The sequence below is a fragment of the Hypomesus nipponensis genome, chromosome 20, assembly GCF_054491055.1.
Source record: "Hypomesus nipponensis isolate SF chromosome 20, ASM5449105v1, whole genome shotgun sequence".
Lineage (NCBI taxonomy): Eukaryota > Metazoa > Chordata > Actinopteri > Osmeriformes > Osmeridae > Hypomesus > Hypomesus nipponensis.
In genome coordinates, this window is record NC_140380.1 from 4,128,357 (window position 1) to 4,153,949 (window position 25,593).

Here is a 25,593-nt window from a genome sequence, read left to right on the forward strand (position 1 = left end):
AACGAGTGTGTTTTTTTCACACATCTTGTGTATCTCTGGTGTGATTAAGGCAGCATGTTGTTTGTGTTGACACTAGCTATGTTGGAGCAAGTTGTTTACAAAGACTAGGCTACAAGCAGGCAGGCCAGACAACAAAGCAGCCAAGACAACACATGGTCTTCTAGACCAGACTTGGGCATTGTACGGCCCGCGGGCTACAACCGGCCCACGGGCTATCCCAATCCGGCCCGCATGAGGGAAATCAACATTTTTAAAGGGGTCATTGATTGCAGAACCGAATTTACCTTCTCACAGTTGAATAACGACAGTTGAGTGGATAAAATGGACATACAGTGAACCCCAAAGTCCATTGACACCTCTTTCTTATGCAAATCTCACAATAAAAAGATTTAGCTACAAAACGTTAGGTTCTGAAAAAGCCACCAAACTGACGTCAGTTCGGTGGCTCCATCTTCTTTGTCTCTGGTCTGTACCTTTGTCACACGCCAAAATTTGCTGCGCCTGTATAGCCTGTACAGGGAATGCTGACACTTTTCTGAGTCTTCCTAAGGAACCAAACACTTGACGGGCTGTGATGTTTGTCTATGAGAAGATCCCTGTGTAGTTCGACCCTCAATTACACATTTGCTGGAACTATTTCACAGAAGACAGTTTTGAAAACCTGGGACAATGTAAATCAGGATTTGCTATGCTGTTCCGACCTTAAGTTCATCACAGCCGCAAGCTGTAGTATGACAGGGCTGCCAACTTTTCCCAAAACCTTAGAGGTTTTCCCAAAACCTTTGCGGTTTTTAACGCAGCTTTCGTTTTTTACCGCGCGCGGACATTTTCGACGGCGAACCAACAGCTAACTCTGCAACCTCACCGAACAAAAGGTTTACGCAGAATGTAGAGTTTTTAACAAGACATGGACTTAAGTATCTGTTTACTGAAGTCAAAGGCAAAGCTTAGTTCTTAGTTTGTGGAGAACAGGTCGCTGTGTTGAAGGATTAAAATTTGAATCGGGACCTAGGGACTAAACACGAAGACAAATACAAGAACTTGACTGATTAAGTGGGCGCGGGCTGCAAGGGGTTTGCTGTCTTTCGCATATCCACCTCAGACGTTCAGCCAGATTTCGATGCGTTTGTTCAAGCCCACTGGATTTCTCTCGCTGAACAGAATGAACTGAAAAAACATGTATTGCTTTTTGTATTAAGTTGATCAGTTTCATATCATGAACATATTGCAAAACAATTTCTCAGTGTTTGTGAAGATGAACTAGTTACGAATAAAATGAAACACTGATGTAATGATTGTTTTTGTTTTGACTGTTTATTACTTCTATAGTCTTTTCCTATTTGACCCACACCACAATTTTAGATATTTGTAGAAACGTTTATAGAATATCCACATTCTTCTGATAACCAGTAGCAGCTAATCAAAAATAAATACTTTACTGCTTTTTACAATGGGAGAAAATGAATAATGAGCAGAATTAAGTTCAAGTTATCGTTGATGCGGCCCGCCAACACATTTCAGGTTTCTCATGTGGCCCCTTGTTAAAATGAATTGCCCACAACTAGCCAAGACCAAACCAGTTCAGTCCAGGTCTGCCTGGACCACACACTGTCCAGAGCAGATGAGCCCAAGCCAGATTAGACTAGAGTAAACCACGGCAAGCCCTGAACCTAGACCAGTCCAGACCATCATACCCAGAACAGTGATATGGCCCTAATGGCCTTGGTGCTGCTGCGGGGTCTGATGTTAATCTGCATATTATCCGGTAATCCCCTCTGTGTTGCTTGGGATGGACACAGTCCTTTATCCAAAGCTTCTGTAGCTGCACTATCTTCAACTGCAGGACATGTTGGCTGCAGGTCAGTTTGGCTGCAGTCTCTTTTTTTCTACAGCCTCTGTAGCTGCAGGTAGTACATTGTGCCAGGGGTTGGTATTAGCATCTGTAATCACACATGGATCTTACTACTAAATCCTCATACATACACACACACACACGCATATACAGACGCACACACATACACATATACACCACATATATACCATGGCTTCTCCTACCACTGCTATGCTGACGACACGCAGCTGTGCCAACTGATCCGGGGATCTCAGCTAGGATTGAGGCCTGCCTCACAGACATCTCCGCCTGGATGACCGAACACCACCTCCAGCTGAACCTCGCCAAAACAGAACTCCTCATCATCCCGGCCAAACCATCAATCTCCCACGATCTCTCAATCACCCTGGGATCAGCGACGGTGACCCCTTCCTCCTCTGCCAGGAACCTCGGGGTGACCATGGATGACGAGCTCTCCCTCACAGCCCACATTGCTGCGGTCTCCCGGTCATGTAGATTCACCCTCTACAACATCCTGAAGATCAGGAGATACCTATCTGAGCATTTCACCCAGCTGCTAGTACAAGCACTTGTCCTCTCCAAGTTGGAGTACTGCAACTCGCTGCTTGCTGGTGTCCCAGCATGCGCAACCCGCCCTCTCCAGAGGATTCAGAATGCGGCAGCCCGTCTGGTCTTCAATCTACCCAGATGCTCCCATGTTACCCCGCTCCTCATCTCCCTCCACTGGCTTACCATCACGGCCTGTATCAGATTCAAGACTCTGGTACTGACCTTCCGAGCGGTGAACGGGACTGCACCCGTCTACATCAAGTCTCTCCTCTAACTTTACACCCCCACCCGCCACCTACGGTCTTCTTCCGACAACCGGCTGGTGGTCCCACCGCTCAAAAGCACCCGGTCCCAACACAAGCTCTACTCCTGTCTGGCCCCCCAATGGTGGAATCAACTCCCCACCTCCATCAGGGACACTGACTGTTTCCCCACCTTCAAGAAAAGGCTCAAGACGAACTTGTTCCAGGAGTACAACGGCACGTAGGAATGATTGGCTGGACCTGATGTTAGTTTCCCCCAGGATCACAATGGGCGTCATTCACCAATATCTTCCTAAGTTATTTCTTAAATTTGTTCTTAAGAAAGTTCCTAAGAAAAATCTACGTGTGATTCATGAAGTGTTCTTAAACAGCAGAATTGTTTGCAGGAGTGTTCTTAGAATGATGAATCCCAATATGTCAAAAGTTGAAAGCTCGTTCTTCGTTGCTCCTATTTAGCATAGGTAAACGCCCCGTTAATTCCCATAAAAGGGCATGTTATGGCAGGGCCGCGTGCACACTCAGAGAAATGTCAAAACGACGTGGTGAAGACGGTGGAGGCCTCGACAAAAGACAGAAAAACGTAATAATAATTCAGAAGTGGAGGTACAGCTGCAAGAAGTTAGCGACAAACGACACATCATATTTAATAGCGTCAGCTGTGGACACAAAGCAGTAAATAAAACCGATGCATGGTATGCAATTACTCATGCAGTGAACGCTGTATCTGGAGAAGTGCGCAGAACGGATGAAGTGAAAAAATATATGGTTTAACTTTAATCTGAATTCTTAAGCAAAAAAAAAAAACATAGCCTAGAAATCAGTTGACTGTTACAAATATCCATGAGGACTGCTCTTGGTAGCCTAAAGCGTTCCAACAGGTAGCCTACTTGTCGCTTTCTGCAAATAAATTGGTATGGTCAAGGAATATGTGATCCCTCCTCAGGGAACGATCTGCAACATTTTGCAGCAGCAATATATACGCCATTGTGTGGTGTAGTCCTAGTGTGCGGAATAAGCCTACTTTGGGTCTATATATACAGTCATAAGTCACTTATTATTTGATGGCGAAGTTCCCTGTTAACATAATTGATTTGAATTGAAGGGCGAAGCAAGGCTAGTTTTTACATACACACACACATATACACACACATATACACACACACACACACAGTACTCCACCCCTGTTCACCCTGTACTAACATGCTTACTCTTAAAGGGTGTGACTGGGGATGGGTATAGCTCAGTGGTAGAACATTGGCAATGAGTATAGCTCATTGCATATGAGGGGAGCTCTCTAACTCCACCCAGACCAGGAGAGCCCTCTAACTCCACCCAGGCCAGGGCCACGGGTCACATGGTTTGCTCCGGGACGCTGCAATGGGGTCGACTTCGGTACAGCCCTCCTTTCATCTCTTGTTCTACTTGATTTGGCCATCCATCCCTAGAACACAGTGCTTGAGGATCGCAGTGAACTATGACATCACATCCTCTTTGCATGTGATGTCATGTGAGAAGGGGATCACTTGAAGTCACTGATACTTCTTTTCCATCAACATGCAACAGTTTCTTCTCCCGTTCCCCAATTTTGAACAGTTTGGAGCATGTCTATCAACAATTAATTGGTTAAAACTCGAAAAACTGGTTACCAGCCGGGACCAAAACATAGCAGGTAATAACAAAAAAAATGACAAAGACAGCCATCGTGATCTTTGATCAGTTCTGCTCTAAACTGGTGGAATAGATACAAGAAGCCTGAACCGAACCAGTTGAAGAACCAGAGCTGATTTTGGTGAAAAGGTGATGTGAGATGGATGGATGTGTTTGCATGTCTGTGTGTGTGTGTGTGTGTGTGTGTGTGTGTGCATGTCAGTGTGTGTGTGTGTGTGTGTCTGTGTGTGCTGAGAAGTGCTGACGGAGAAGGACTGTGTTCATCTGAATGACTAAGTGGTTGCCTTTGTGCCTTTCCTGTTTTCTCTGCCTCAGAGAGATAGATAGAGAGAGAGAGTGATAGAGAGATGGAGATGGAAATAAAGGTAGATGGAGAGAGGGAGAGGATCTAGAGGTGGAAAGAAAGATTGAGATTGAGAGAGACTTAAAGTGATGAAGAGGCATTTTGTTAGCATATCTGTTAGTGGATAGGTCCTTGTGATGGTACTTCACAGTGGTCAGCCTAGCATCCTTGCTGCGTCTGCACTAGACATGTTAGCTAGTAAAGGTGTTCTTTTTTAGCACGTTAGATGGTGATCATGTTATTATTAGCCTCTTAGAGCGTTAGCCAGTGATGCTGTTTTTATTGACCGGTCAACTGGCGATGCTGTTAACCCCTTTGCACGTTAGCTGGTGATGGTGTTATAATCAGCCTGTCATCAGCCTAATGGCGTGCTAGCTGTCATCCCCTCTGAGAGAATGCGGGAACAGGGGACTTCCCTCGGTGAGGAGTAGAGTGCAGGAGGGCGTGATTTTGTCACCGGTCTAAATGTGTGTCTGTGTGTTTAGCAGGCATATTTACCTCCCAGTATCCAGGCTCTTCCCTTTGGGGGGGACTGATGCCTTCGTGAGGGCCACAAGTGGCCGGTAATGGAGCTGTGATGACCTGTCCTCCCTAACCCTCCCTGGAGTGAGGCTGGGTGTGGGGTTTACGGAGAGGAGCAGGGGAAAGCTCATGGAGCTAGGTGAGGGGATGGGCTGCGGAGCAGGGGGAGTGGCCATGTAGCAGGAGGGAGGGGCCATGGGGAAGGGGGGGGGGGAGCTATGGCGTGTGTGTGTCCTGGAAGTTACACTGGCCTGTGAGTTTCTGCCTTAGAACATACTTGTTCTGGCTGAGGACTTGCGGAACTCTGTTTGTCTCTGACAAGTCAAAAAAAATTGACTTTCTCAAACCACAAATCATCTAAAGACAAAGGAACATACAAGTCCCAGAGTTGTGCGGTTGAGACCAGTTAGTGTGCTCGTGCTCCAGCCCCATGGAAAATGTGGAGGATTCTTCACACTTTTTCATTAATCAGATTTTCAACTGTCAGTCTGCTCTGACAATGTGATGAAGTCTAATTCTCTCTCTCTCTCTCTCTCTCTCTCTCTCTCTCTCTCTCTCACACTCACTCACTCACTCACTCACACGTTCCCTGATTTATTCGATTTGTTTCCACTGAAGAATTTAGCTTTTAACAGTGTATGTTTTGTATTTTTAGGCAGACCTGGGATCAGTTCCTAAAGGGAAGGCTAAGCCACTTCAAGTGCCCCTCCTGGTTCCTTACAACTGGTCTGGAGTGATATCTTACCTCTGGTCCTGGAGAGGAGACCATACAGTTGCCTCTGGACCAGGGCCAGACACAACACCATACAGAGGTGAGGAGGGCCATGTGTATGAAGTAGTGAAGAGGGGCTTGTGTGTGTGTGTGTGTGTGTGTGTGTGTGTGTGTGTGTGTGTGTGTGTGTGTGTGTGTGTGTGTGTGTGTGTGTGTGTGTGTGTGTGTGTGTGTGTGTGTGTGTGTGTGTGTGTGTGTGTGTGTGTGTGTGTGTGTGTGTGTGTGTGTGTGTGTAATAGAGGAGGGTTAGTATTGACAGAGACAAACAATGATCACTTAAAAAAAATTATATTATTTCAAGTGAATTCTCATATGTATCTCTTGTATCATATGACCATTCTCAAACATGGACAAGTCTACCAGAGCAGCATATGTTACAGAATATTAACTATACTATTTTAGGAAAACTATCATATTAAACAAATATGAAGAATTTAAAACTAAAATTCAAGCTAAAAGCAACACAGATTGCTGCTGTCAAAGGCAGGAAGGAATGCTGGCAAATAATTTGCAGACAGTTTGGTTGTGTAAATAAATAGGCTTATCAGTATCACCACCTCATCATTAAGGCGCAAGTCGATCTGACCATAATTACAATTGTGTGTGCACAATTAAATGAATGTGCTGCTTTGATGTATTCTTATGGCTTGTGACACAATTTATGCCTTACTTTTTCAACTGCTACCCCAGCTGTATTAAACGGTCTTGGGAGCAAATAAAGAACACAAATTATAACATAGCACATCAAATATTTGTAACAGTTTTGGAAAAGCAATAAGCCCCGCGAGTCCGTGTTTTGCGCTGATTTTAGAACAGGTAAGGGGAGTTGTTAGGCACGACGCGAAGCGGAGGGCTTATTGCTTAATGATGGAACACGGGCAGGAACGTGTGTTTGTGTGTGTGTCTGTGTGTTTGTATAGGTATCCCTGAAGCTGAAACAGACAGGATCAATGACCAGGACATTGGGAGATATCCTCCTTTTTAATTGGATATCCCTGACTTTGATGTATCTGTGAGAGGGCCAATCGTATCGGTTTCCCCTTACAATCCAATAGAGTCCAATTATAATGTACACGCTTGCACACCCCCCCCCCCCCCCCTCACAGAACACACTTGTGCACACAGTCAGACACACACGCATTGGGAGACAGGTTGATGTATCAGTTGGCCTCTCCTTGCTTGGTTTTCTGTCTCTCTTTTCCTCCTCTCTCTCTTCCCCTTTCACTGTTATTCGGGTAGGGGTAATATTGAAGGCAGGAAACACACACACTTGCACACAGACGCACACCAAGTGAGTCTTATCTTGTCTAATGAGGGATGGTTGTGCGGTTATTTGTCTCCTGTTCAGGGTTGAGGAGTGGACACCTTCTTCCGCAATGAATTGTGCCACACACACATTGTCACCAGTAGACACACATACGTACACACACACACAGGGTCACCAGTAAACAACCATTTTCTCTCTGGCTGGTCCAGCGCAGTTACGGAACGCAGACACACGTATACATCCACAATCACTCTGCACACACACACATTCACATTCAAAGAAACTTCCTACAGCTGTAACAAGGTTATCCGTATCAGCTGCTGTTCGTTCACCAGTGCTGGCTGGCCTTAATTAAGATAAATGTGTGTGTGTGTGTACGGGGGCCAGTAGGGACCAAAATAGATAGAGGGTCGGGCTCTCAACTGAACTTCCGAGCAACGACATTGGTTGGAGGCCAGGCAGCTTCCTGGAAACATCCCATCTCTCATTTGTGCTTCTTAACACACACACACATTGCATCTCGATACAGACATACACACTCTCGTGGTCACACTAGGGCTCTGGCGAGGGCTAATTGTGTTAGCTTCAAAGACAGTTAGCCTCTGGTTAGGGCTAAACAGACTAAAATCTTGTTGGAAGGTTAGCTAGCAAAAGCCTTCTAGCCCTCCTATTGTGTTTGGGTGAAATTTGACCCATTTTGAAGTTTAGATGCATGAAAGACACCTTAAATTCTTTCTGATAAAAAAAAGCTGTGTTAATGCTTCCATGGGGGTCTGCTGAATATAATCAAATACAATTTGACCAGTTTTGTCAAAAAAAAAAAAAAAATACATCCATCGAGTTATGGGTCAAATTTGACCCGGTAGTAATTATGGGTGGTTTAAGCAGGGGAATAAACAGTAAATGTTGCCAAATCATCATAAATAACTAAAAGGTCTACAACACAAACATACTATGAATAAAAAGCTACAATAATAGTATATTAAATAGTATAGTAGTACATTGTGTAGAAATATTCAAATTTCGTTTCATTCCACTGAATTGCATCGACTTGAATTCAATTGTAGCATGCATCAAATACTATGACCCCACACACACACACACACACACACCCATCCCACTCTCTTTTACTCACATCCACCACCCCCCCACCCACATCTCTGTGTTCCCCCAGCTGTGTAGCAGTATACAGGCTTGTGCTTTCTCACACTTTATTACCAACATCTCACCGCAGCACGTGCACACACGTACACACACACAAACATGAAACACATACAATTTCATCTCTCATATTGAATACTTTATTGCTGTTATTATTTTGGGCACCCTTTCATTCACATAGATGTGACAAAGGTTTTTTCAATCGGGGAGTGATAACATCATTTTTTATAAGACCCCCTTTGAGGTCTTACTCACATCCCATTCTGAAGCAGCGTGAAGCCTAGTTTAGGCATGGCACTCGGGCAGCGTGCTTCATTACACTCATTAACTACACCTGTGTTAGCCCATTGGCCCACTTCCGATAAGGCGACATTATAAGGCCGCACGGATACTCCTGCACTCATTCCCGGTTGTTGCATTATTGTGCTGCCGCGCCACCATCCCCATATCCCTGTGTTGTCTGTATGTTAGTATCCATCAGGTGAGCATATTTCTCTACTTGCTCCCTGCCTCATAGTCTGTATGTTGCTAGCTAATGCTAGAGGCAGGGAGTGCTTCACCTCGATACATCCACTCTGCCAAAGTCAAACCTATTTCCATGTCTATGGCTATCTATTAATGCTGAAATCTAATATGTGTCTTGACTGAACTGCAGTTGTCAACATGAGCAATGGATGTCTCACAGCCTATAGAAAGATCATCATCGACATGACCAACATGGAGGGAAGACGAGTGTTTGTGAAGAGTCAGAGGGAGATTGAAACATGGCCGTTGCCACATGCCATTTCAATGCTTACCTGGTGTACCTTCCTGGGGTATACAAATCAAACAGAGGCCACTTCTTTTGTTGGGAATGACACTGTTTATCATTACCCGGTTCTCATGGTCTTATAAATCATTTCCCTGTTCTGTACATCATAACCAAATACAATAGATTAATTGGGCCTTTTTTTGTACATAAAACGTGCACATTGTAGAAAAACCAAGGGTGTAAACACTGTTTGAACACAATGGGAGGGCTAGAACAGTTGGCTAGTTCAAACCTTCTTGAACAGAGCTACCCCGGCCCATAACTTGTGGAACAGATAGCTAGCTTGGACATTCTAGAATGGTAAGCTAGCTGAAACCTTTTAAAACAGTTAGCTAGGTAGCCTATGTCAACACGTAATGTCGGTTGTGTGTTAGCCCCCTCCCCGTCTATTGTTGGGTGTGAAGGTTTTCCCCCCGAGATCAATGCAGGAGACTGCACTCCTGCTTTTCAAGTAATTGCTTAAAGTCTCATAGGAATGCTTGGGTGTGTGTGTGTGTGCATGTACACGCATGTTTCTTTTTTTGCCCAAAAGCCCAATAAAGGGAATAATACCATGCTGGAGAGAGGGCGAGATAAAGAGAGGGAGAGGGATTCAAATAAGAGAGAAAAGGAGGAGAGAGAGATGGAGAGAGCTGCACTTTCAGTTGTGTATGCGTCAGTGAAGCATGGGAAGTCTTACCAGGATTCATAGACAGTCAGGACACACACACACTGTGTTTCCTTATGTCCATTAATTTCCTGACATAATTCGGACACCCCTGAGCAGGGCGGTAATCCCTCTTGCTCACTCACACACACAAACACACGCAGTCGTAACACGCACACGTCTGTCTGTACCATGTGCACCCACATGCCTTTTGGGGGGATTATGCCACAGGGGGCTGGTCAGTGGGGTAATCAATGTCCCCGTGGAGCAGGAGATTACACACACACGTCTGTCTGTACCACACACACACACACAATCACGTATTTTTCTTTAAAACACACACACACCACACACAAATGTCTGTCTGTGTCTTTCACTGCCTGTCTGTTTAGTTCATCTGTTCTGTCCGATGAGGATTACAGTGTTAGTATTATGACCCCTGACCTTTGACCTGTCCCTGCTGGCTGGGCCTGACCCCTCTGAAGGCCGGTCATCCTGCCTGACACTGGTTAGAACTTCCTGCTTCCTGTCTAGGATCAATGTATGGACGAGACAAGTCTGTTGATAATCCATAACACTTTGCATATTTTGCTCTCGTAAATTGCTGATTATATAAATACTACAAATTTGTATTTTTTGTTCTATTTGTATTTTTATATTATAAATTGTCTACTTTATATTTTATTTATATACATTTTGTTTTTGAAATTATAAATACCCTTAATATTAGTTAGACTTTGTACCTTTAGTATAGTTAGACCACGTATTTAAGTTTTTAGATTCTTATGTTTAATATGCATCTTCCTGCCAAAGTAAATTCCTTGTCTGTGCAAATTTGATGGCAATTAAAACCCATTCTGATTCTGACATGGAAAACTACAGGGGGCCAGCTTTGGCTAATTGAATGCATCATGGTGGTGAATAAAGACATTTTCCTAACAGATTTTGTGATAAGTGATGCATATTAAGTTTGATTCACGCAGCAACAGTTAGCTACTGTTAGCTATTAGCTAATTTAGGGTTCTGTTGCTATAGGAGATGAGTTACCCCCAGTCCCATGAAATCCTAACTGACGTGTCATTTATGATAATTCAGTCTCTGACCTGGTAGAAGTTTCTTCCTGTGTTGTGTTTTCATGTGTGCTACAGGGTTTTCTTCTTAACTATAGATTCTAGTCTCTGTTTTCCGCATCTGTGATGTCAACGGTCATGTGATGTGTTGTGATATCAGCCGGTGCGAGGAGTCCTGATGCTCCCCCCCCCTAGTTTTAAGTGCCGGTGTATTCTGATGTGGATATAGAGTATCAACAGGATGACTAGGCAGAAGGAACACACCAACCCCCCTTTAATGTTGCTAACGGCAGAGGTCTACTCCCCCTTTAAAGCTGCTGAGCGCTAATGGAAGATCTCACAATGGACCAGACAGGTATTAGGCTAGGAGCTTAAGTGCATGTGTGTGTACTGTAAGGTAAAGAGAGTTTGGGTGTGTTCTTTGACCTTGTTCAACTTCAAAACTCCTCTGCCTCTCTCTCCCCCCCCCTCCCTCTCTCTCCTCCCTCCTTCTCTCCTCCCTGCCTTCCTCTGTCCTCCTCCCTCCAAGCCCCTGGCTGATCCTGCAGGTCTGACACGCTGGATCATGTTGACTCTCTATAGCAGAGGCCCTACACACACACGCATCACCCACACACGCACGCGTCACACACAAACCTGTCCCAGATGCTTTTGTGGCTGAACACAAAGCTTAAGGTGTGGTCCTGTGGAAGCTGCCTGACTGCAGCTAGAATGCAACCTGCTTGGCTGTACGTTGGGTCTCTCTGCTGGTTTCAATCCAGTATCCTGACTGGTCACTCTTCTGGCTCCATCCCAACTAGTCTCTCTGCTGGTCTATTTAGTCTCCGGATGTATCTTAACAAGTGTATCTTCTGGTCTCTCTTCTCTAGGTGTGTTCTGACCCTCTGGTGATGACCAATCAGAGGAGAGCCCTAGCAGACCACCTAACAGACCCACAGGAAACTACAGCTCACAGAAGCCCATTCTGCCCCGCCCCCAGACCTGCACAGCCAACCAGGACTGGGGACACACCCTAAAAAGGAGAACGTCGGTTGTGGTCAGGTTCAGGGGGGTGGGGAGGGCAGGGCAGGGGGCAGGAGCTGGAGGTTGAGGTCAAGGGTCACGGCTGAGAGAGAGCCCCCTCCTCCTCCCCCCTCCCCCCAGCCACACACCCCTCCACCCCCCTTTACTGATGCTGCTCCCAGCTCCACTCACTTCCTCCTCTTGGTCACACCATGGTCACATGACAGGAAGTGATGCACGCTGGAGCCCTATTTCGACTTCCTGTTTTCACAACAAGTCTCTTTTGATCATCCTACACACCTGGAGGACACCTAAACTCACCTGTACCTGAGGTGTGTGTGTGTGCGTGCGGGTGTTTGCGAGGCGCGGCGACCATGCTGGCTTGCGGCCGCGTGCGCCGGCTGTTCCGTCAGCTGACCCTCCAGACCAGCCTGCTCCTCCTCTTCCTCTTCTGCATGGTCAGCGTGCTGGTCTCCGCCTACTTTTTGTATGCCGCCCGGGGAGGGCTGGAGCCGGCGGGTGGGGTGGAGGACGGCGGTGCGGGGGAGGGCAGGGGCACCCCAGGCTGGGAGGGTGAAGATGGAGGACGAGGGGCTGCTGCCACCCCCACCGTGCCCCCCTCCTCCTCGCTGGGACGCCCGGTTCGCCCCTCTGACTCCGCCCGGACCGAGGCCGTGGTCCTGGTGTTTGTGGAGAGCCAGTACTCCCAGCTGGGACAGGACATCGTGGCCATCCTGGAATCCGGAAGGTTCCGTTACCGGACGGAGATCGCCCCTGGTAAGGGGGACATGCCCACGTTAACGGACGGGGAACGGGGGAGGTTCACACTGGTCGTTTACGAGAACATTCTAAAGTACGTGAACCTGGATGCCTGGAACCGAGAGCTGCTGGACAAGTACTGCGTGGAGTACGGAGTGGGGATCATAGGGTTCTTCAAGGTAGGACACACACACACACAAGCCTACACACACACACACACACACACACACACACACAAGCCTACACAGTAAGGTCATCCATCTGTCGTAAAGGTAATGAATGTCAAATAAAATTGATCTACACTCAATCCCCCCCCCTCCTTCTTCTCACTCCTCTTCTCCCTCCTCCTCTTCTCCCCCCCCCCCTCCTCTTTTCCCCTCTCCCCCGTCCTCTTCTACCTTTCTCCTCTCCTCTCTCACCCCTCCCTCCTCCTCCCCCACATCCTCACCCCTCCCCCTCCCTCCAGGCCAATGAGAACAGCCTGCCGAGCGCCCAGCTGAAGGGCTTCCCCCTCTTCCTCCACTCCAACCTGGCGCTGCGCGACTGCTCCGTCAACCCGCGCTCCCCGCTCCTCCTCATCACGCGGGGGGGCCAGACCCAGCGGGGGCCCCTCCCTGGTGACGACTGGACCGTCTTCCAGTCCAACCATTCCACCTACGAGCCCGTGCTGCTCGCCCGGTCCCGGGACCCCGTCCACGACCCCCCCCCAGCCCCGCCTCTGGCGTCCGGGGTGGGGGCCCCCCTGCACGCGTCCGTGGTCCAGGACCTGGGTCTCCACGACGGCATCCAGAGGGTCCTGTTCGGGAACAACCTGAACTTCTGGCTGCACAAGCTGGTGTTTGTGGATGCACTGGCGTTCCTCACGGGCAAGAGGCTGGCACTGGCGCTGGAGCGCCACCTGCTGGTGGACATAGACGACATCTTCGTGGGCAAGGAGGGCACGCGCATGAAGGTGGACGACGTCAAGGTGGGAGTGTGTGTGTGGGGGAGGGGGGGGGTAGAGGTGTTTGTGTGTAGGGCTGTGTGTGTGGGGAGGGGAGGGGGGGGTGTAGCGGTGTGTAGGTATGTGTTTCCTTACTCTTCTGTTCTCCTCTCCTGAGGAAGACAGATGCTGACTAGTTTATCTGTGAAGGCAATGTTGTTGTGATTGCCATCTTTGTCACTGAACGCCCCTCTCTAGAACGACAAGTGTTCCGGTGTGTGTGTGTGTGTGTGTGTGTGTGTAGACTAATTTTTCTCTCTCCCCCCCCCCAGGCTCTCTTAGAGACCCAGCAGGAGTTGAGAGCTTTCGTCCCCAACTTCACCTTCAACCTGGGCTTTTCCGGAAAGTTTTTCCATGCCGGTGAGCACTGCACGCACATACACACGTGCAGACACACACACACACTTAACATGCACAGGCAGGGATCCATTTTCATGCAACACTTTATAAGCCCTAGCACCTGTCTTAAGCTTGTCTAAATGTGTGTGTGTGTGTGGGTGTGTATCCCTGTGTGTGTGTATCCGTGTGTGTCCAGGCACGGAGGAGGAGGACCAGGGAGATGACCTCCTGCTGTCCTATGGGAAACACTTCTGGTGGTTCCCTCACATGTGGAGTCACATGCAGCCTCACCTCTTCCACAACCACACGGTGCTGGCCGAGCAGATGCTGCTCAACAAGAAGTTTGCTGTGGTGAGGCTGGGGCTGGGTGAGGCTGGATAGGGGTGAGGATGAGGGTAGGGGTAAGGGTGAGGCTAGAGGTAGGTGGGGGGTGGGGGGTGGGAGTGAGGCTTGGTTTCTCTCTGTGTTTGGGTTGGTGTGTCCTCTCTCTCGCTCCCTCTCTCTCTCTCTCTTCCCCTACTGACTCTCCCCCCTCCTCCAGGAACATGGTATCCCAACCACCATGGGCTATGCCGTGGCCCCCCACCACTCGGGGGTGTACCCGGTGCACCTGCAGCTATACGAGGCCTGGAGGAGAGTGTGGGGCATCAGGGTGACCAGCACGGAGGAATACCCCCACCTCAAACCTGCTCGCCACCGACGAGGCTTCATACACAGGGACATCAGCGTAAGACACGCACACAGAGACACACGCACACAGAGACACACACAGAGACACACACACACACAGAGACACACACACACAGAGACACACACACACAGAGACACACACAGAGACACACACAGAGACACACACAGAGACACACACAGAGACACACACAGAGACACACACAGAGACACACACAGAGTAGTAAGTAAGTAAGTAAGTAAAGTTAATTTGTATAGCACCTCTCGCAGATAAAAATCACAAAGTGCTTTACAACAAAATGCAGTATAACACTACAAATAAAAAATACAGGAACATTTTAAATAGAAATAGAAACACGACAGACAACCATAAAAACCCCTCAACTAATTAAAAGCCTGCTTGAATAGCAAAGTCTTGAGTTGCTTTTTAAAAACGTTGACAGAAGTTGCACACCGTAGAAAGAGAGGCAAGGCATTCCACAACCTCGGGGCCACCGCTCGGAATGATCGATCCCCTGTAGTTTTGAAATGGGTACAGGGAGCCACTAAAAGCTTCTGACCCGATGACCTCAAATTACGAGTGGGGGTAGGAAACTGTATTAAATCAGAAATGTAGGGAGGAACTTGCTCTGAAGGTGAGGACCAGGATTTTAAATTGAATTCTGTACTGGACTGTTTCTAACGAATTGTTTAGAGTGATGCCCCAAGGACATCAAAAACGACACCAAAGCTCCTGAGGCTCGGCTGGACAGATGAGCTTAACTCATCAACATGCTGCTTTATCTGCGGGATTTTACATTCAGGAGCAATAATTACTGTTTCTGTTTTGTCTGAGTTTAAAAGCAAAAAGTTGTCCCCTAATCACTGTTTGATACTCGTCAAGCAATCGATTAAAGACGACAGTTTATAGAACCTAGTTTCCTTCAACAAGCAGTACAATTGAATATCATCCGCAGACAGATGGTGAGATATGTCGCCAAATTGACTAATAATCTGTCCTGGAGGAAATATATACAAGAGGAACAGAATAAGTCCTAAAACAGAACCCTGAGGTACCCCCCACGACAATTCTGCAGTTTCAGACATAATCTGATTCACATAGACACTGAAACTTCTACTACAAAGGTAGGATGAAAACCATTTTAAAACTGATCCAGACATCCCTACCAGATCACAAAGTCGATTGATCATAATATTATGATCAATAGTGTCAAAAGCAGATGAGAGGTCCAATAGGACGAAAACTGTACATTTCTTAGTCAGCTGATGTCATAATATCACTACAAACTTTTAGTGCAGTTTCCGTAGAATGCTTTTTTCGGAAACCAGACTGGAATTTGTCGAACAGCTCGTGATTCTCTAGGATAAGAGTGAGTTGCTCTACTTCAACTTTTTCAAGGATTCGAGACATGAATGGAAGTTTGGAAATTGGCCTCTAGTTCTTAGGTTGTAATGGATCTTAACAACAGCATGTTAAAAAAATCTAGGAATGACAGCAGTTAAGAGAAAAGACATTCAACAATACAGGGGCCGATGGAGTCAAAAGCTTGTACAGAAAGCAGTAGGAACAACATCCATAGGACAAGATGAAGGTTTCAATGTATGTAACAGAGAGGTGATATCATGTAATGTCACAGGTTTAAAAGTGGACCAAGAATGAGCAGGACACGGGTCACAGGCAGAGATCAGAGAAAGTGGTGATGAGATGTTCGCCCTAATATCTCAGATTTGATTTACAAAGAAGTGGAGGAAATTGTTAGAGTCCACTTTAGAGGACACCGTTTCTTGAGGGCCAGAAGGAGAGACTATTGTATTAATGGTGTCAAATAAGATTCTGGGATTGTGCTCATTTGAGGATATAAGACGAGAAAAGAAGCAAGTTCTCGCATTTCTCAGTATCTCGTTTAAGGAGACCCTAAGTTCTGTTAGGTAAAGCCTATGAACCTCGCGTTTAGAAGATCTCCGAAGACGTTCAACTTTCCTACAATTTCTCCTAAAACTCGGGATTGCTTCATCAATCCAAGGACAGGGTTTTTTATGGAAGACTATACTTGATTTAGCTGGTGCTACTTTATCTAAAATTGCTAAACATTGACTGTCAGAAAACTGGATAAACACGTCAGCATCACTACATTCCGGGAACTACATCAGGGAACGTGGGTCGAACCGGGCAGAGAACCTCTCAACAGCATCGAGATTAACAATCCGCCTTTGAGCCCTAACTCTCAGAGGCCGAGGATCTAGAGGGAAGTTGATGTCAAAGAAAACGCATACAGAAGCACACACATGTGCAGAGATACAGACACACACACACACAGAAGGACATGCACACGTGCCTAAAGGACACAGGGCCACACACGCCTGTATTTATTTATATTCCGTCTGCTACAGCAGTGTGAGGTTGTCACTGCGATGGTATTTCCGATCATAACAACTACTTGTAAAATATTCCCCTAGAGCTCTGCTCCTTCTATCTCTCTTTCTCTATCTCTCTTTGTCTATCTATCTCTCTTATCTACTGTATATATATATATATATACTGTATATATCTATTCTCTACTACTGTATACATCTATCTTTTGTTTTTATCTACTGTATGTATCTAATATTCTCTATCGTATATATCCTCTCTCTTTGTCTATCCTCCGCTCTCTATATCACTCTCTCATTCTCCCTCCCATCTCTCTGCCCCCCCCCCCCCCTTCTCTCTTTCCTTCTGTCTGACCATCTTTTGACCTTTACATTCCTGTGTTTGCAAGTAATAACCCCTCGTTTTATGTGTGTGCGCATTCGTGATTGTGTGCGTGCGTTGGTGTGTGTGTGTGTGTGTGTGTGCGCGCGCAGGTGCTGCCCAGGCAGACGTGTGGTCTGTTCACACACACCATTTTCCAGAGTGAGTACCCTGGTGGTCCTCAGGAGCTGGACAAGCTCATCAGCGGAGGAGAGCTGTTCCTCACCGTGCTGCTCAACCCTGTAAGCACACACACGGGCACGCCCACCATGCACACATGTACACACACACACGCCACACATATAGACATACATATACACACACACACATACTGCACACGGATATACATACACAGACACATGCACACAACCATTCAAAAGTTTGGAGTCACTTTGAAATGTCCTTGTTTTCCATGAAAACATACATGACGTGAGTTCCAAAAGGAATAGGAAATATAGTCAAGACATTGACTAGGTTATAAATGATGATTTTTTTTATTGTAAAAATAATAATTGGGTCCTTCAAACTTTGCTTTCGTCAAAGAATCCTCCATTTTGCAGCAATTACAGCCTTGCAGACCTTTGGCATTCTAGTTGTCAATTTGTTGAGGTAATATGAAAAGATTTCACCCCAAGTCTCCTGAAGCACCCCCTACAAGTTGGATTGACTTGAGGGGCACTTCTTATGTACAATACGGTCAAGCTGCTCCCACAACAATGGGATTGATATCTGGTGACTGCGCTGGCCACTCCATTATAGACAGAATACCAGCTGACTGCTTCTTCCCTAAGTAGTTTGGAGCAGTTCTTTGGTTCATTGTCCTGTTGTAAGAGGCAAACGCCGTCCACAGGGGATGGCATGGCGTCGCAAAACGTAGCTATACCCTTTCTTCATCAAGTTCCCTTTTACCCTGTACAAATCTCCCACTTTAACCCCACCAAAGCACACCCGGACTATCACATTGCCTCCACCATGCTTCACCGACTGCATCAAGCAATCTTCCTGAAACTTTTCATTTGGTCTATGGCTCACAAATTTTCTTCTTTGTGATCCGAACACATCAGACGTTGATTTGTCTGTCCATAACACTTTTTCCAATATTCCTCCGACCAGTGTCTATGTTCTTTTGCCCATCGTAATCATTTCTTTCTATTGGCCAGTCTTGAGATATAGCTTTTTCTTTGCGACTCTGCCAAGAAGGCCAGCATCCCGGAGTCTCCTCTTCACTGTAGAGGTTGAGACGTTTTGCGGATACTCTTTACCAACACTGCCAGTTGTGAGGCGTCTGTCTTTTAAACTAGACACTCGAATGTACTTCTCCTCTTGCTCGGTTGTGCACCGGGGCCTCCTACTCCTCCTTTCTAATCTGGTTAGAGCCAGTTTGCGCTGATCTGTGAAGGCAGTAGTACACAGCTTGTACGACATCTTCAGTTTCTTGGCAGTTGAATAGCCTACATTTCTCAGAACAAGAATAGACTGACGAGTTTCAGAAGAAAGTTTTTTGTTTCTGGCCATTTTTTTTGCCTGCCCAAATGCTGATGATCCAGATACTCAACTAGTCTGAAGAAGGCCCGTTTCTTTTGTTGCTTTAATCAGCACAGCAGTTTTCAGCTCTACGAACATAATTCCAAAAGGCTTTTCCAATGATGAATTATCCTTTGCAATTGGATTAGAGAACACAAAGTGTCATTGGAACACAGGAGTGATGGTTGCTGATAACGGTCCCACACACAATAAAGCTCAGCAAACGCACTCATACCCTTAAGCACACACATGCACGGACACAAGCACATACAGACACACTCATGCTCGGACCATCACTCACACAAACGTCTGTCCCTCCCTGTGTTTCTTAACCCTGTAAACACACACACTCTCACAGATGCACAAGCGCACCTACAAAACACACCTGGCCCCAGTGACGGAGGTGTGACCCTCTCTCTCTACTCCAGATCAGCATCTTCATGACACACCTGAGTAACTATGGGAACGACCGTCTGGGGCTGTACACCTTTAAGAAGCTGGTGGCATTCACCCAGACCTGGACTCACTTGCGACTACAGACCCTGGCTCCTGTCCAGCTGGCACACAAATATTTCAGCATCTTCCCCCAGGATAAGGATCCCATCTGGCAGGTGTGTGCGGAGGGGTGTTAGCGTGGGGGGTGAAGGTGTTGGTGTGACTGAAGGTGTGTGTGTGTGTGGGGGGGATGTGAGTGTGTGTGTGTGTATATAAAACGTTTGTGTGTGGGAGGAGAGGAGGAGTTTATGGTGGAAGAAGTAGAGGGATCCGAGTGAAAATAGTTGAGGGATGGAGAGTTAGAAGAACCGGCTACTCCTGTCTGCTAAGTCACCACTTCCTGTTTTGCTACAGGACCCCTGTGAGGACAAAAGGCACAAGGACATCTGGTCCAAGGAAAAGACCTGCGACCGCTTTCCCAAGCTGCTTATTATTGGTCCACAGAAGACGGGTGAGAGAAAACTGGCCTATCAGCTCTCACTAGCTACCGGAAATGGCCTGGCAGTTCTACTGTTGTCTTGACTAACCTATTGTGTATGTTTCCGTGCGTGTACAAATGTGTCTGTGTGTGTTTGTGTACCTGTTTGTGTGTGCAGGCACCACAGCCCTGTACCTGTTCCTAGGCATGCACCCAGACCTCACCAGTAACTACCCCAGCAAAGAGACCTTTGAAGAGATCCAGTTCTTCAGCGGACACAACTACCAGCGAGGCATCGACTGGTGGGTGGACCTCCCCTGACCCACTTGTCCTAACCCTAACTCTGACCCCACCTCTCTCTCCCAAGCCTGACCCTATTACCCTCTCCTGACCCTGTGTGTGTCCAGGTACATGGAGTACTTTCCGCTGCCCTCCAACACCAGCTCAGACTACTACTATGAGAAGAGCGCCAACTACTTTGACTCTGAGGTGGCAGCAAGCCGGGCTGCGGCCCTCCTGCCCAAGGCCAAGATCATCACCATCCTCATCAACCCTGCCGACCGCGCTTACTCTTGGTACCAGGTAAGCACGGCCAATCGCATTAACCGTACATGATTGCATTCTTGTTATTGGTTATTGTTATTGTGTTTTAGCATGGGAGCATTTGCACAGGAGAACAAATTAATGTAGACTCAAATGAACCTAGACCGAGACAATTGAACCTAGACTAGCATACTATACAACACAACATCATGAGAGATTGGAGAATGTAGCATCATTGGAGAATGCGTTCTCCAATCTCTCATGATGCTGTGTTGTATAGTATGCTAGGTTGTGTAGTATGCTGTGTTGTTTTGTTTGCTAGGTTGTAGTCCGCTACATTGTTGTACTAGAATCCTATCTGCATAGTTTAATAATATGAGCCCCCCTCCCCCTCCAGCACCAACGAGCCCATGATGACCCCGTCGCCCTGAAGCACACCTTCCATGATGTCATCACCGCGGGACGCGATGCCCCCATCAAGCTGCGTGTGCTGCAGAGTCGCTGTCTGGTGCCGGGCTGGTACGCCACACACCTGGGCCGCTGGCTCAGCCACTACCACTCCAGCCAGGTAACTACCTCATTACCACACCACTACCACTCCACTACCCCAAGGTTACCCTTAGCCACCATGCTAACATGCTAGCCTGTATGTGTTCCTGCTAGTAGACCATGCTAACATGCTAGCCTGTGTTTTCTCAGATCCTGGTTTTGGATGGGCAGGTTCTAAGGTCGGAGCCAGCTGCTGTGATGGACAAGATCCAGAAGTTTCTGGGTCTGACCAACACACTCAACTACCACAAGATCCTGGCGTGAGTCTCCCCAGATTTTTTTACATCACTATTTAACTTTACACTACAATGCAACTGTACACGACAACGCTACTTTACAGTACATCTAGAACTGGGTATCTGCACCAATATCCCCATTTGATTCCAATTCACAAGCTCCCAAGTCAATTCCGATTCGGATTTGATTTTCTGTATTTTGATGTTATTGATTAATACAGATGTGACAATTTCAGTTTTTAGAAAATTGGATACCATTTGTGGCTAGATGACTTTCTATGTGGCTAGTGTGCATCACCTTGGTCTGTGAAACGTGAGACACGTGTCCAATCATCACTAATGTGGTGTTTAGTGAAGGTTAACATATGAATCCATTTCCCTAAAGGGTCACACCAGCTGTCACCAGTTAAGGCAAGTCTATCTCCAGACTTGAGAGAAGGTGTGACGCTGTCTTTAACATCAGCATTTACCTTTGGGATTGCCACTTTACTCAAATGTTTGAGTGTACAACATAAATTGGTTCCAATGCATTTATAAGGATTCAGAAGCTAATGTTTTCAAAACATTTTTTATGCTCTGACATTTTAAAAGGAAAGTAACCAAGTAGGAAATCAGACATGGTTTTGTATTTTTTTGTTTCTTACCGCAATATTTCACCTCCAGGTTACACAGCTTACACATAGCTTGTTTTTGTCAAGGTTGTCTTTGTCTGCACCGAAACGCGTCTACACATCTGCCTTGACAAGCTGCTTACATAGGCACAGGTTCCACCATTGTTCATTCATTAGTTGAGCTTAGAACAATGCATTTGATCAATTCTGTGACATCTGCGGGATTCGAGGCACATTACAAATAATGTTCGCCTAATCATTTTCACGCATCCCTGAAAGGAAAAGCCTTGGTTAAAAGATCAATCTTGGGATTGCACTAACTGATGTTCGATCGATCGAATGAAGATTGCGATTAATTTTAAGATCTTTATTTTTAACCAATCCTAATTACATCACAAGTGCGCATCACTATGTAATTTAAGATTAAATAAATATTTACATTTAGTCATTTAGCAGACGCTCTCATCCAGAGCGACTTACAGTAAGTACAGGGACATTCCCCCCCGAGGCAAGTAGGCTGAAGTGCCTTGCCCAAGGACATAACGTCATTTTGCACGGCAGGGAATCGATCCGTCAACCTTCTGATTAATAGCCCTCACCGCTCAGCCATCTGACTCCCTCAAGATAGGATCATATTTGAATTTGGCTTAAACTAAACCAGGTTTTCGTCTTGTTTGTGTGGTGTGTGTCCAGTTTCGACCCTAAGAAGGGGTTCTGGTGTCAGCTGATGGATGGGGGGAAGACCAAGTGTCTGGGGAAGAGTAAGGGCCGCAGGTACCCCGACATGGACGCAGATGTAAGTTACACTCTCATGCACACACACACACACACACATGCTTACACACTCATGGGCAGACACATACACACACACACATGCTTACACACTCATGGGCAGACACACACCTGCGCGCAGACACATGCATACTCACACCTCCTCCCTCCTCCCCCTGCAGTCGCGCTTCTTCCTGAGGGATCACTACAGAGACCACAACATAGAGCTGTCCAAGCTGCTCTACAAGATGGGACAGCCACTTCCTGTTTGGCTGAGGGAGGAACTGCTGCACAGCAGGTAGCCCAGGCAGGGTGGGGGGGGCGGCGGGGGGCCCCAAGACACCCTGAACCAGGGCGGGGGGGCGCCAGGACACCCCCAGCCTCGCCCCTCCTCTCCAGGGACCAGACAGAGGTGAGAGCAGGTTTGTGGACTGAGGCATCACTGCTGCCAGAGAGCCTCTACTGCTGACCGCAACATGGTCTCTGTTTGAAGGGGGGGGGGGGGGGGGAGGGGTTGGAACACTGTCTGTTGATAGAAGTGAAGAGACTCCTCTTTCTCTGCATCGTGTGAAGGAGAGAGGAATTCATATCTCTGTGCCAGTGATGCGGACACATGAGCCGAACGTGGAGGGGCCAGAGGGTAACGTCTCGTCTGAAACATCTTAACTGTTGGATGACCTTGATTGACTTTCACTCTGCTGGATGTAACTCATCAACTTTGTGGCCCACGTGGCCTGGGTTCTGGGATGACCATGCATTGTTTACTGATCTTTGAGGCGCACAGTGGCCCTGTGCTCCTGTTCCTCCTCTTCCTTTACCTGGACACACCGGGGAAGCTCTCCCACTCTTTAGTTACCATGGCTAATGCGGGCCACAACTCAGAGGCCTAGATCAGTGTTCATGTTAGCATCAGTTAGTGTTCGCATAAGAGATAGCGTTAGCATCAAAGTTAGCGTTAGCCTCAAAGTTAGCACTAGCTTCAGCATTGGCACCAGAGTTAGCATCAGAGTTACCGTTAGCGGCTAATAGGCTCTGTGGAGAACAGGAGTGGTTATAATGTACTGGCTAGAGAGGCAGGCGGGCTTTATTTGAGCCAGTGGAATGTTCCAGGTGCTTGGTGATGCTTGCTCATGCCTTAATGATGTATCCATACCACTCCCTCCTCCTATGAGCCTCTGTGACAGCTGCCTGCTATTAGAGACAAACTGGACAAACACACACACACACAATAGACACACATTGTGTATATTTTTGGGATGCAACATGCATGATTACACAGCCTTAAAGGTGATGACAGCAACTTGGAGGATGCACCTTCATTACCATCATCATCATCATCCCTGAATCAGTCATGCTGGTTCTGATTTTGTCCTGTTGTCAAAGGGGAGGCGTCATAGTAACATCACGATTGTTGCTCCCCTTACCAGGGATGATGGGGAGGGAGGGATGGAGTGTGAGAGAAAGAAGGATTGGGTGACAGAGAAAGAGGAATGGAGTGAGAGAAAGAGAGAAAGCTATCTGAATGACACTGCTGACTCAAAAACGAGGATTGTTCAACATACTTCAACTGGAATGTCAATATGAACTCTGGAATAAGGAGATGACACTTCATATCCACCTCAGTTCTGGAATATTCTCTGAGAGAGAGAGAGCACTTTACATTTCTCATCTTTTATTTGTCAAGGCTGGACGATGCTTTTGTATTGACACTGTTTTCCATATCTCTTGTTTTTGTTGCTATGGATACAGGACCCCCATGTCCACATGTAAAGGATGTGGTAATAGCTCATGTTCAATCAACAGGGGCCCTATTATGCTGGTGTACCGTAAAACCCAGAATACTGCACCATTCTGCTGGTGTACCTACTGGGGAAAAACAACAGATATAAATAAGTATATAAACAATGCGAGACATTTTACAACTAATGTTTCTGGCTATTTTTAGGGTGTTATTAAAATGTACAATACGTCAAATTGTGTGTGTGTGTAATACCTCACATATCGTTACATTGTTTCTTGAGTGACACGCTCTGCTCCAGCAACATAGGGCCCCTTATTCAACCAGAAGCACAATATTTATTTCACCACTAGGGGCACTGTCCCCCAGGACTGCTCAGACCAGTCTTACCAGAAATGGGCTTGGTAAAGGCCAGGGGTGCTGGGGGCAATGTGGGTGGGGGAGTACAGTCTCCAAATAAGCTGTATGGTACAAGGTCACACACACACAGAGGCATGCAAGCATGAGCATATTCTTAACATGCTGGCTAGTCTGTCCTGGGAGTCTTAACAGACCAGGTCTTCAGCATTACCAGCTCCTGTTGAGCAATGCAATATTCTTCCCATAAACACCCACACACGTAATAGCAACCCAGCCCCATCTACCTTCCTCATCGCCACACACACACGCACACATACTAACACCCTAGCCTCTTCCACCTTCCTTGTCAACTCCCCCATACACACACACCCACTGCCAATGCCGTGCTGTTGGATGCAGTCTGATATGATTAGTAGTGACTCTCATTGATTAATGTTGTATAATAATCACCATCATCCAAACTGTACAATCAATCTATTGTTGTTAATACCTTTTTTATTGTTGGTAGCTAATATTTTTGTGATTTTAATTTACAAATAAAGAAACCACTGTCTTTTTAATCACTCTGTCTAATGTCTCTCTTGCATATTTGATAAATCCTATTTTAAAAAATCCTCCACTATACATTGGTTTGGATACATACATTGCATGTAGAAAACCCCACAGACCTGAATAGCTGGATTTAGCTTGACACAATGTGAGAAATGTTAACCACAGCCACACCTGGGGTGGTGGTGGTGGTGGTGGTGGTGGTGGTGGGGGTTGTTAGTGTTGTCTGGTGTCCCTGAAGATGTATTACATTGTACCCAATTGCTCTGAAAGTGCCAAGTCAATGAAAGGAATAGTGAATCAATCTTTATTTATGAAGCACAGCTAAACACAACTTTCGTTGACCAATGTGCTATATAGAGTGCTAAAATCAAC

At 46.6% G+C, this 25,593-nt stretch overlaps 1 protein-coding gene across 1 annotated transcript in view; it reads left to right on the forward strand.

Moving 5' to 3' along the window:
- The window catches only part of LOC146245212 (bifunctional heparan sulfate N-deacetylase/N-sulfotransferase 1-like), a 31,363-nt gene extending 6,131 nt beyond the window's left edge, over positions 1-25,232 (forward strand). Inside the window, exons 2-16 of the mRNA XM_084684108.1 lie at positions 5,853-6,009; positions 11,794-12,864; positions 13,152-13,652; positions 13,940-14,027; positions 14,203-14,357; positions 14,548-14,733; positions 17,538-17,666; positions 19,377-19,559; positions 19,798-19,894; positions 20,040-20,163; positions 20,269-20,443; positions 20,802-20,972; positions 21,104-21,213; positions 22,494-22,596; positions 22,754-25,232. Coding sequence (XP_084540234.1) covers positions 12,301-12,864; positions 13,152-13,652; positions 13,940-14,027; positions 14,203-14,357; positions 14,548-14,733; positions 17,538-17,666; positions 19,377-19,559; positions 19,798-19,894; positions 20,040-20,163; positions 20,269-20,443; positions 20,802-20,972; positions 21,104-21,213; positions 22,494-22,596; positions 22,754-22,873 — 2,706 coding nt within the window. The 5' untranslated portion in view covers positions 5,853-6,009; positions 11,794-12,300 and the 3' untranslated portion in view covers positions 22,874-25,232. The remainder of the gene's footprint in view (positions 1-5,852; positions 6,010-11,793; positions 12,865-13,151; positions 13,653-13,939; positions 14,028-14,202; positions 14,358-14,547; positions 14,734-17,537; positions 17,667-19,376; positions 19,560-19,797; positions 19,895-20,039; positions 20,164-20,268; positions 20,444-20,801; positions 20,973-21,103; positions 21,214-22,493; positions 22,597-22,753) is intronic.
- Positions 25,233-25,593: the final 361 nt, after the last annotated feature.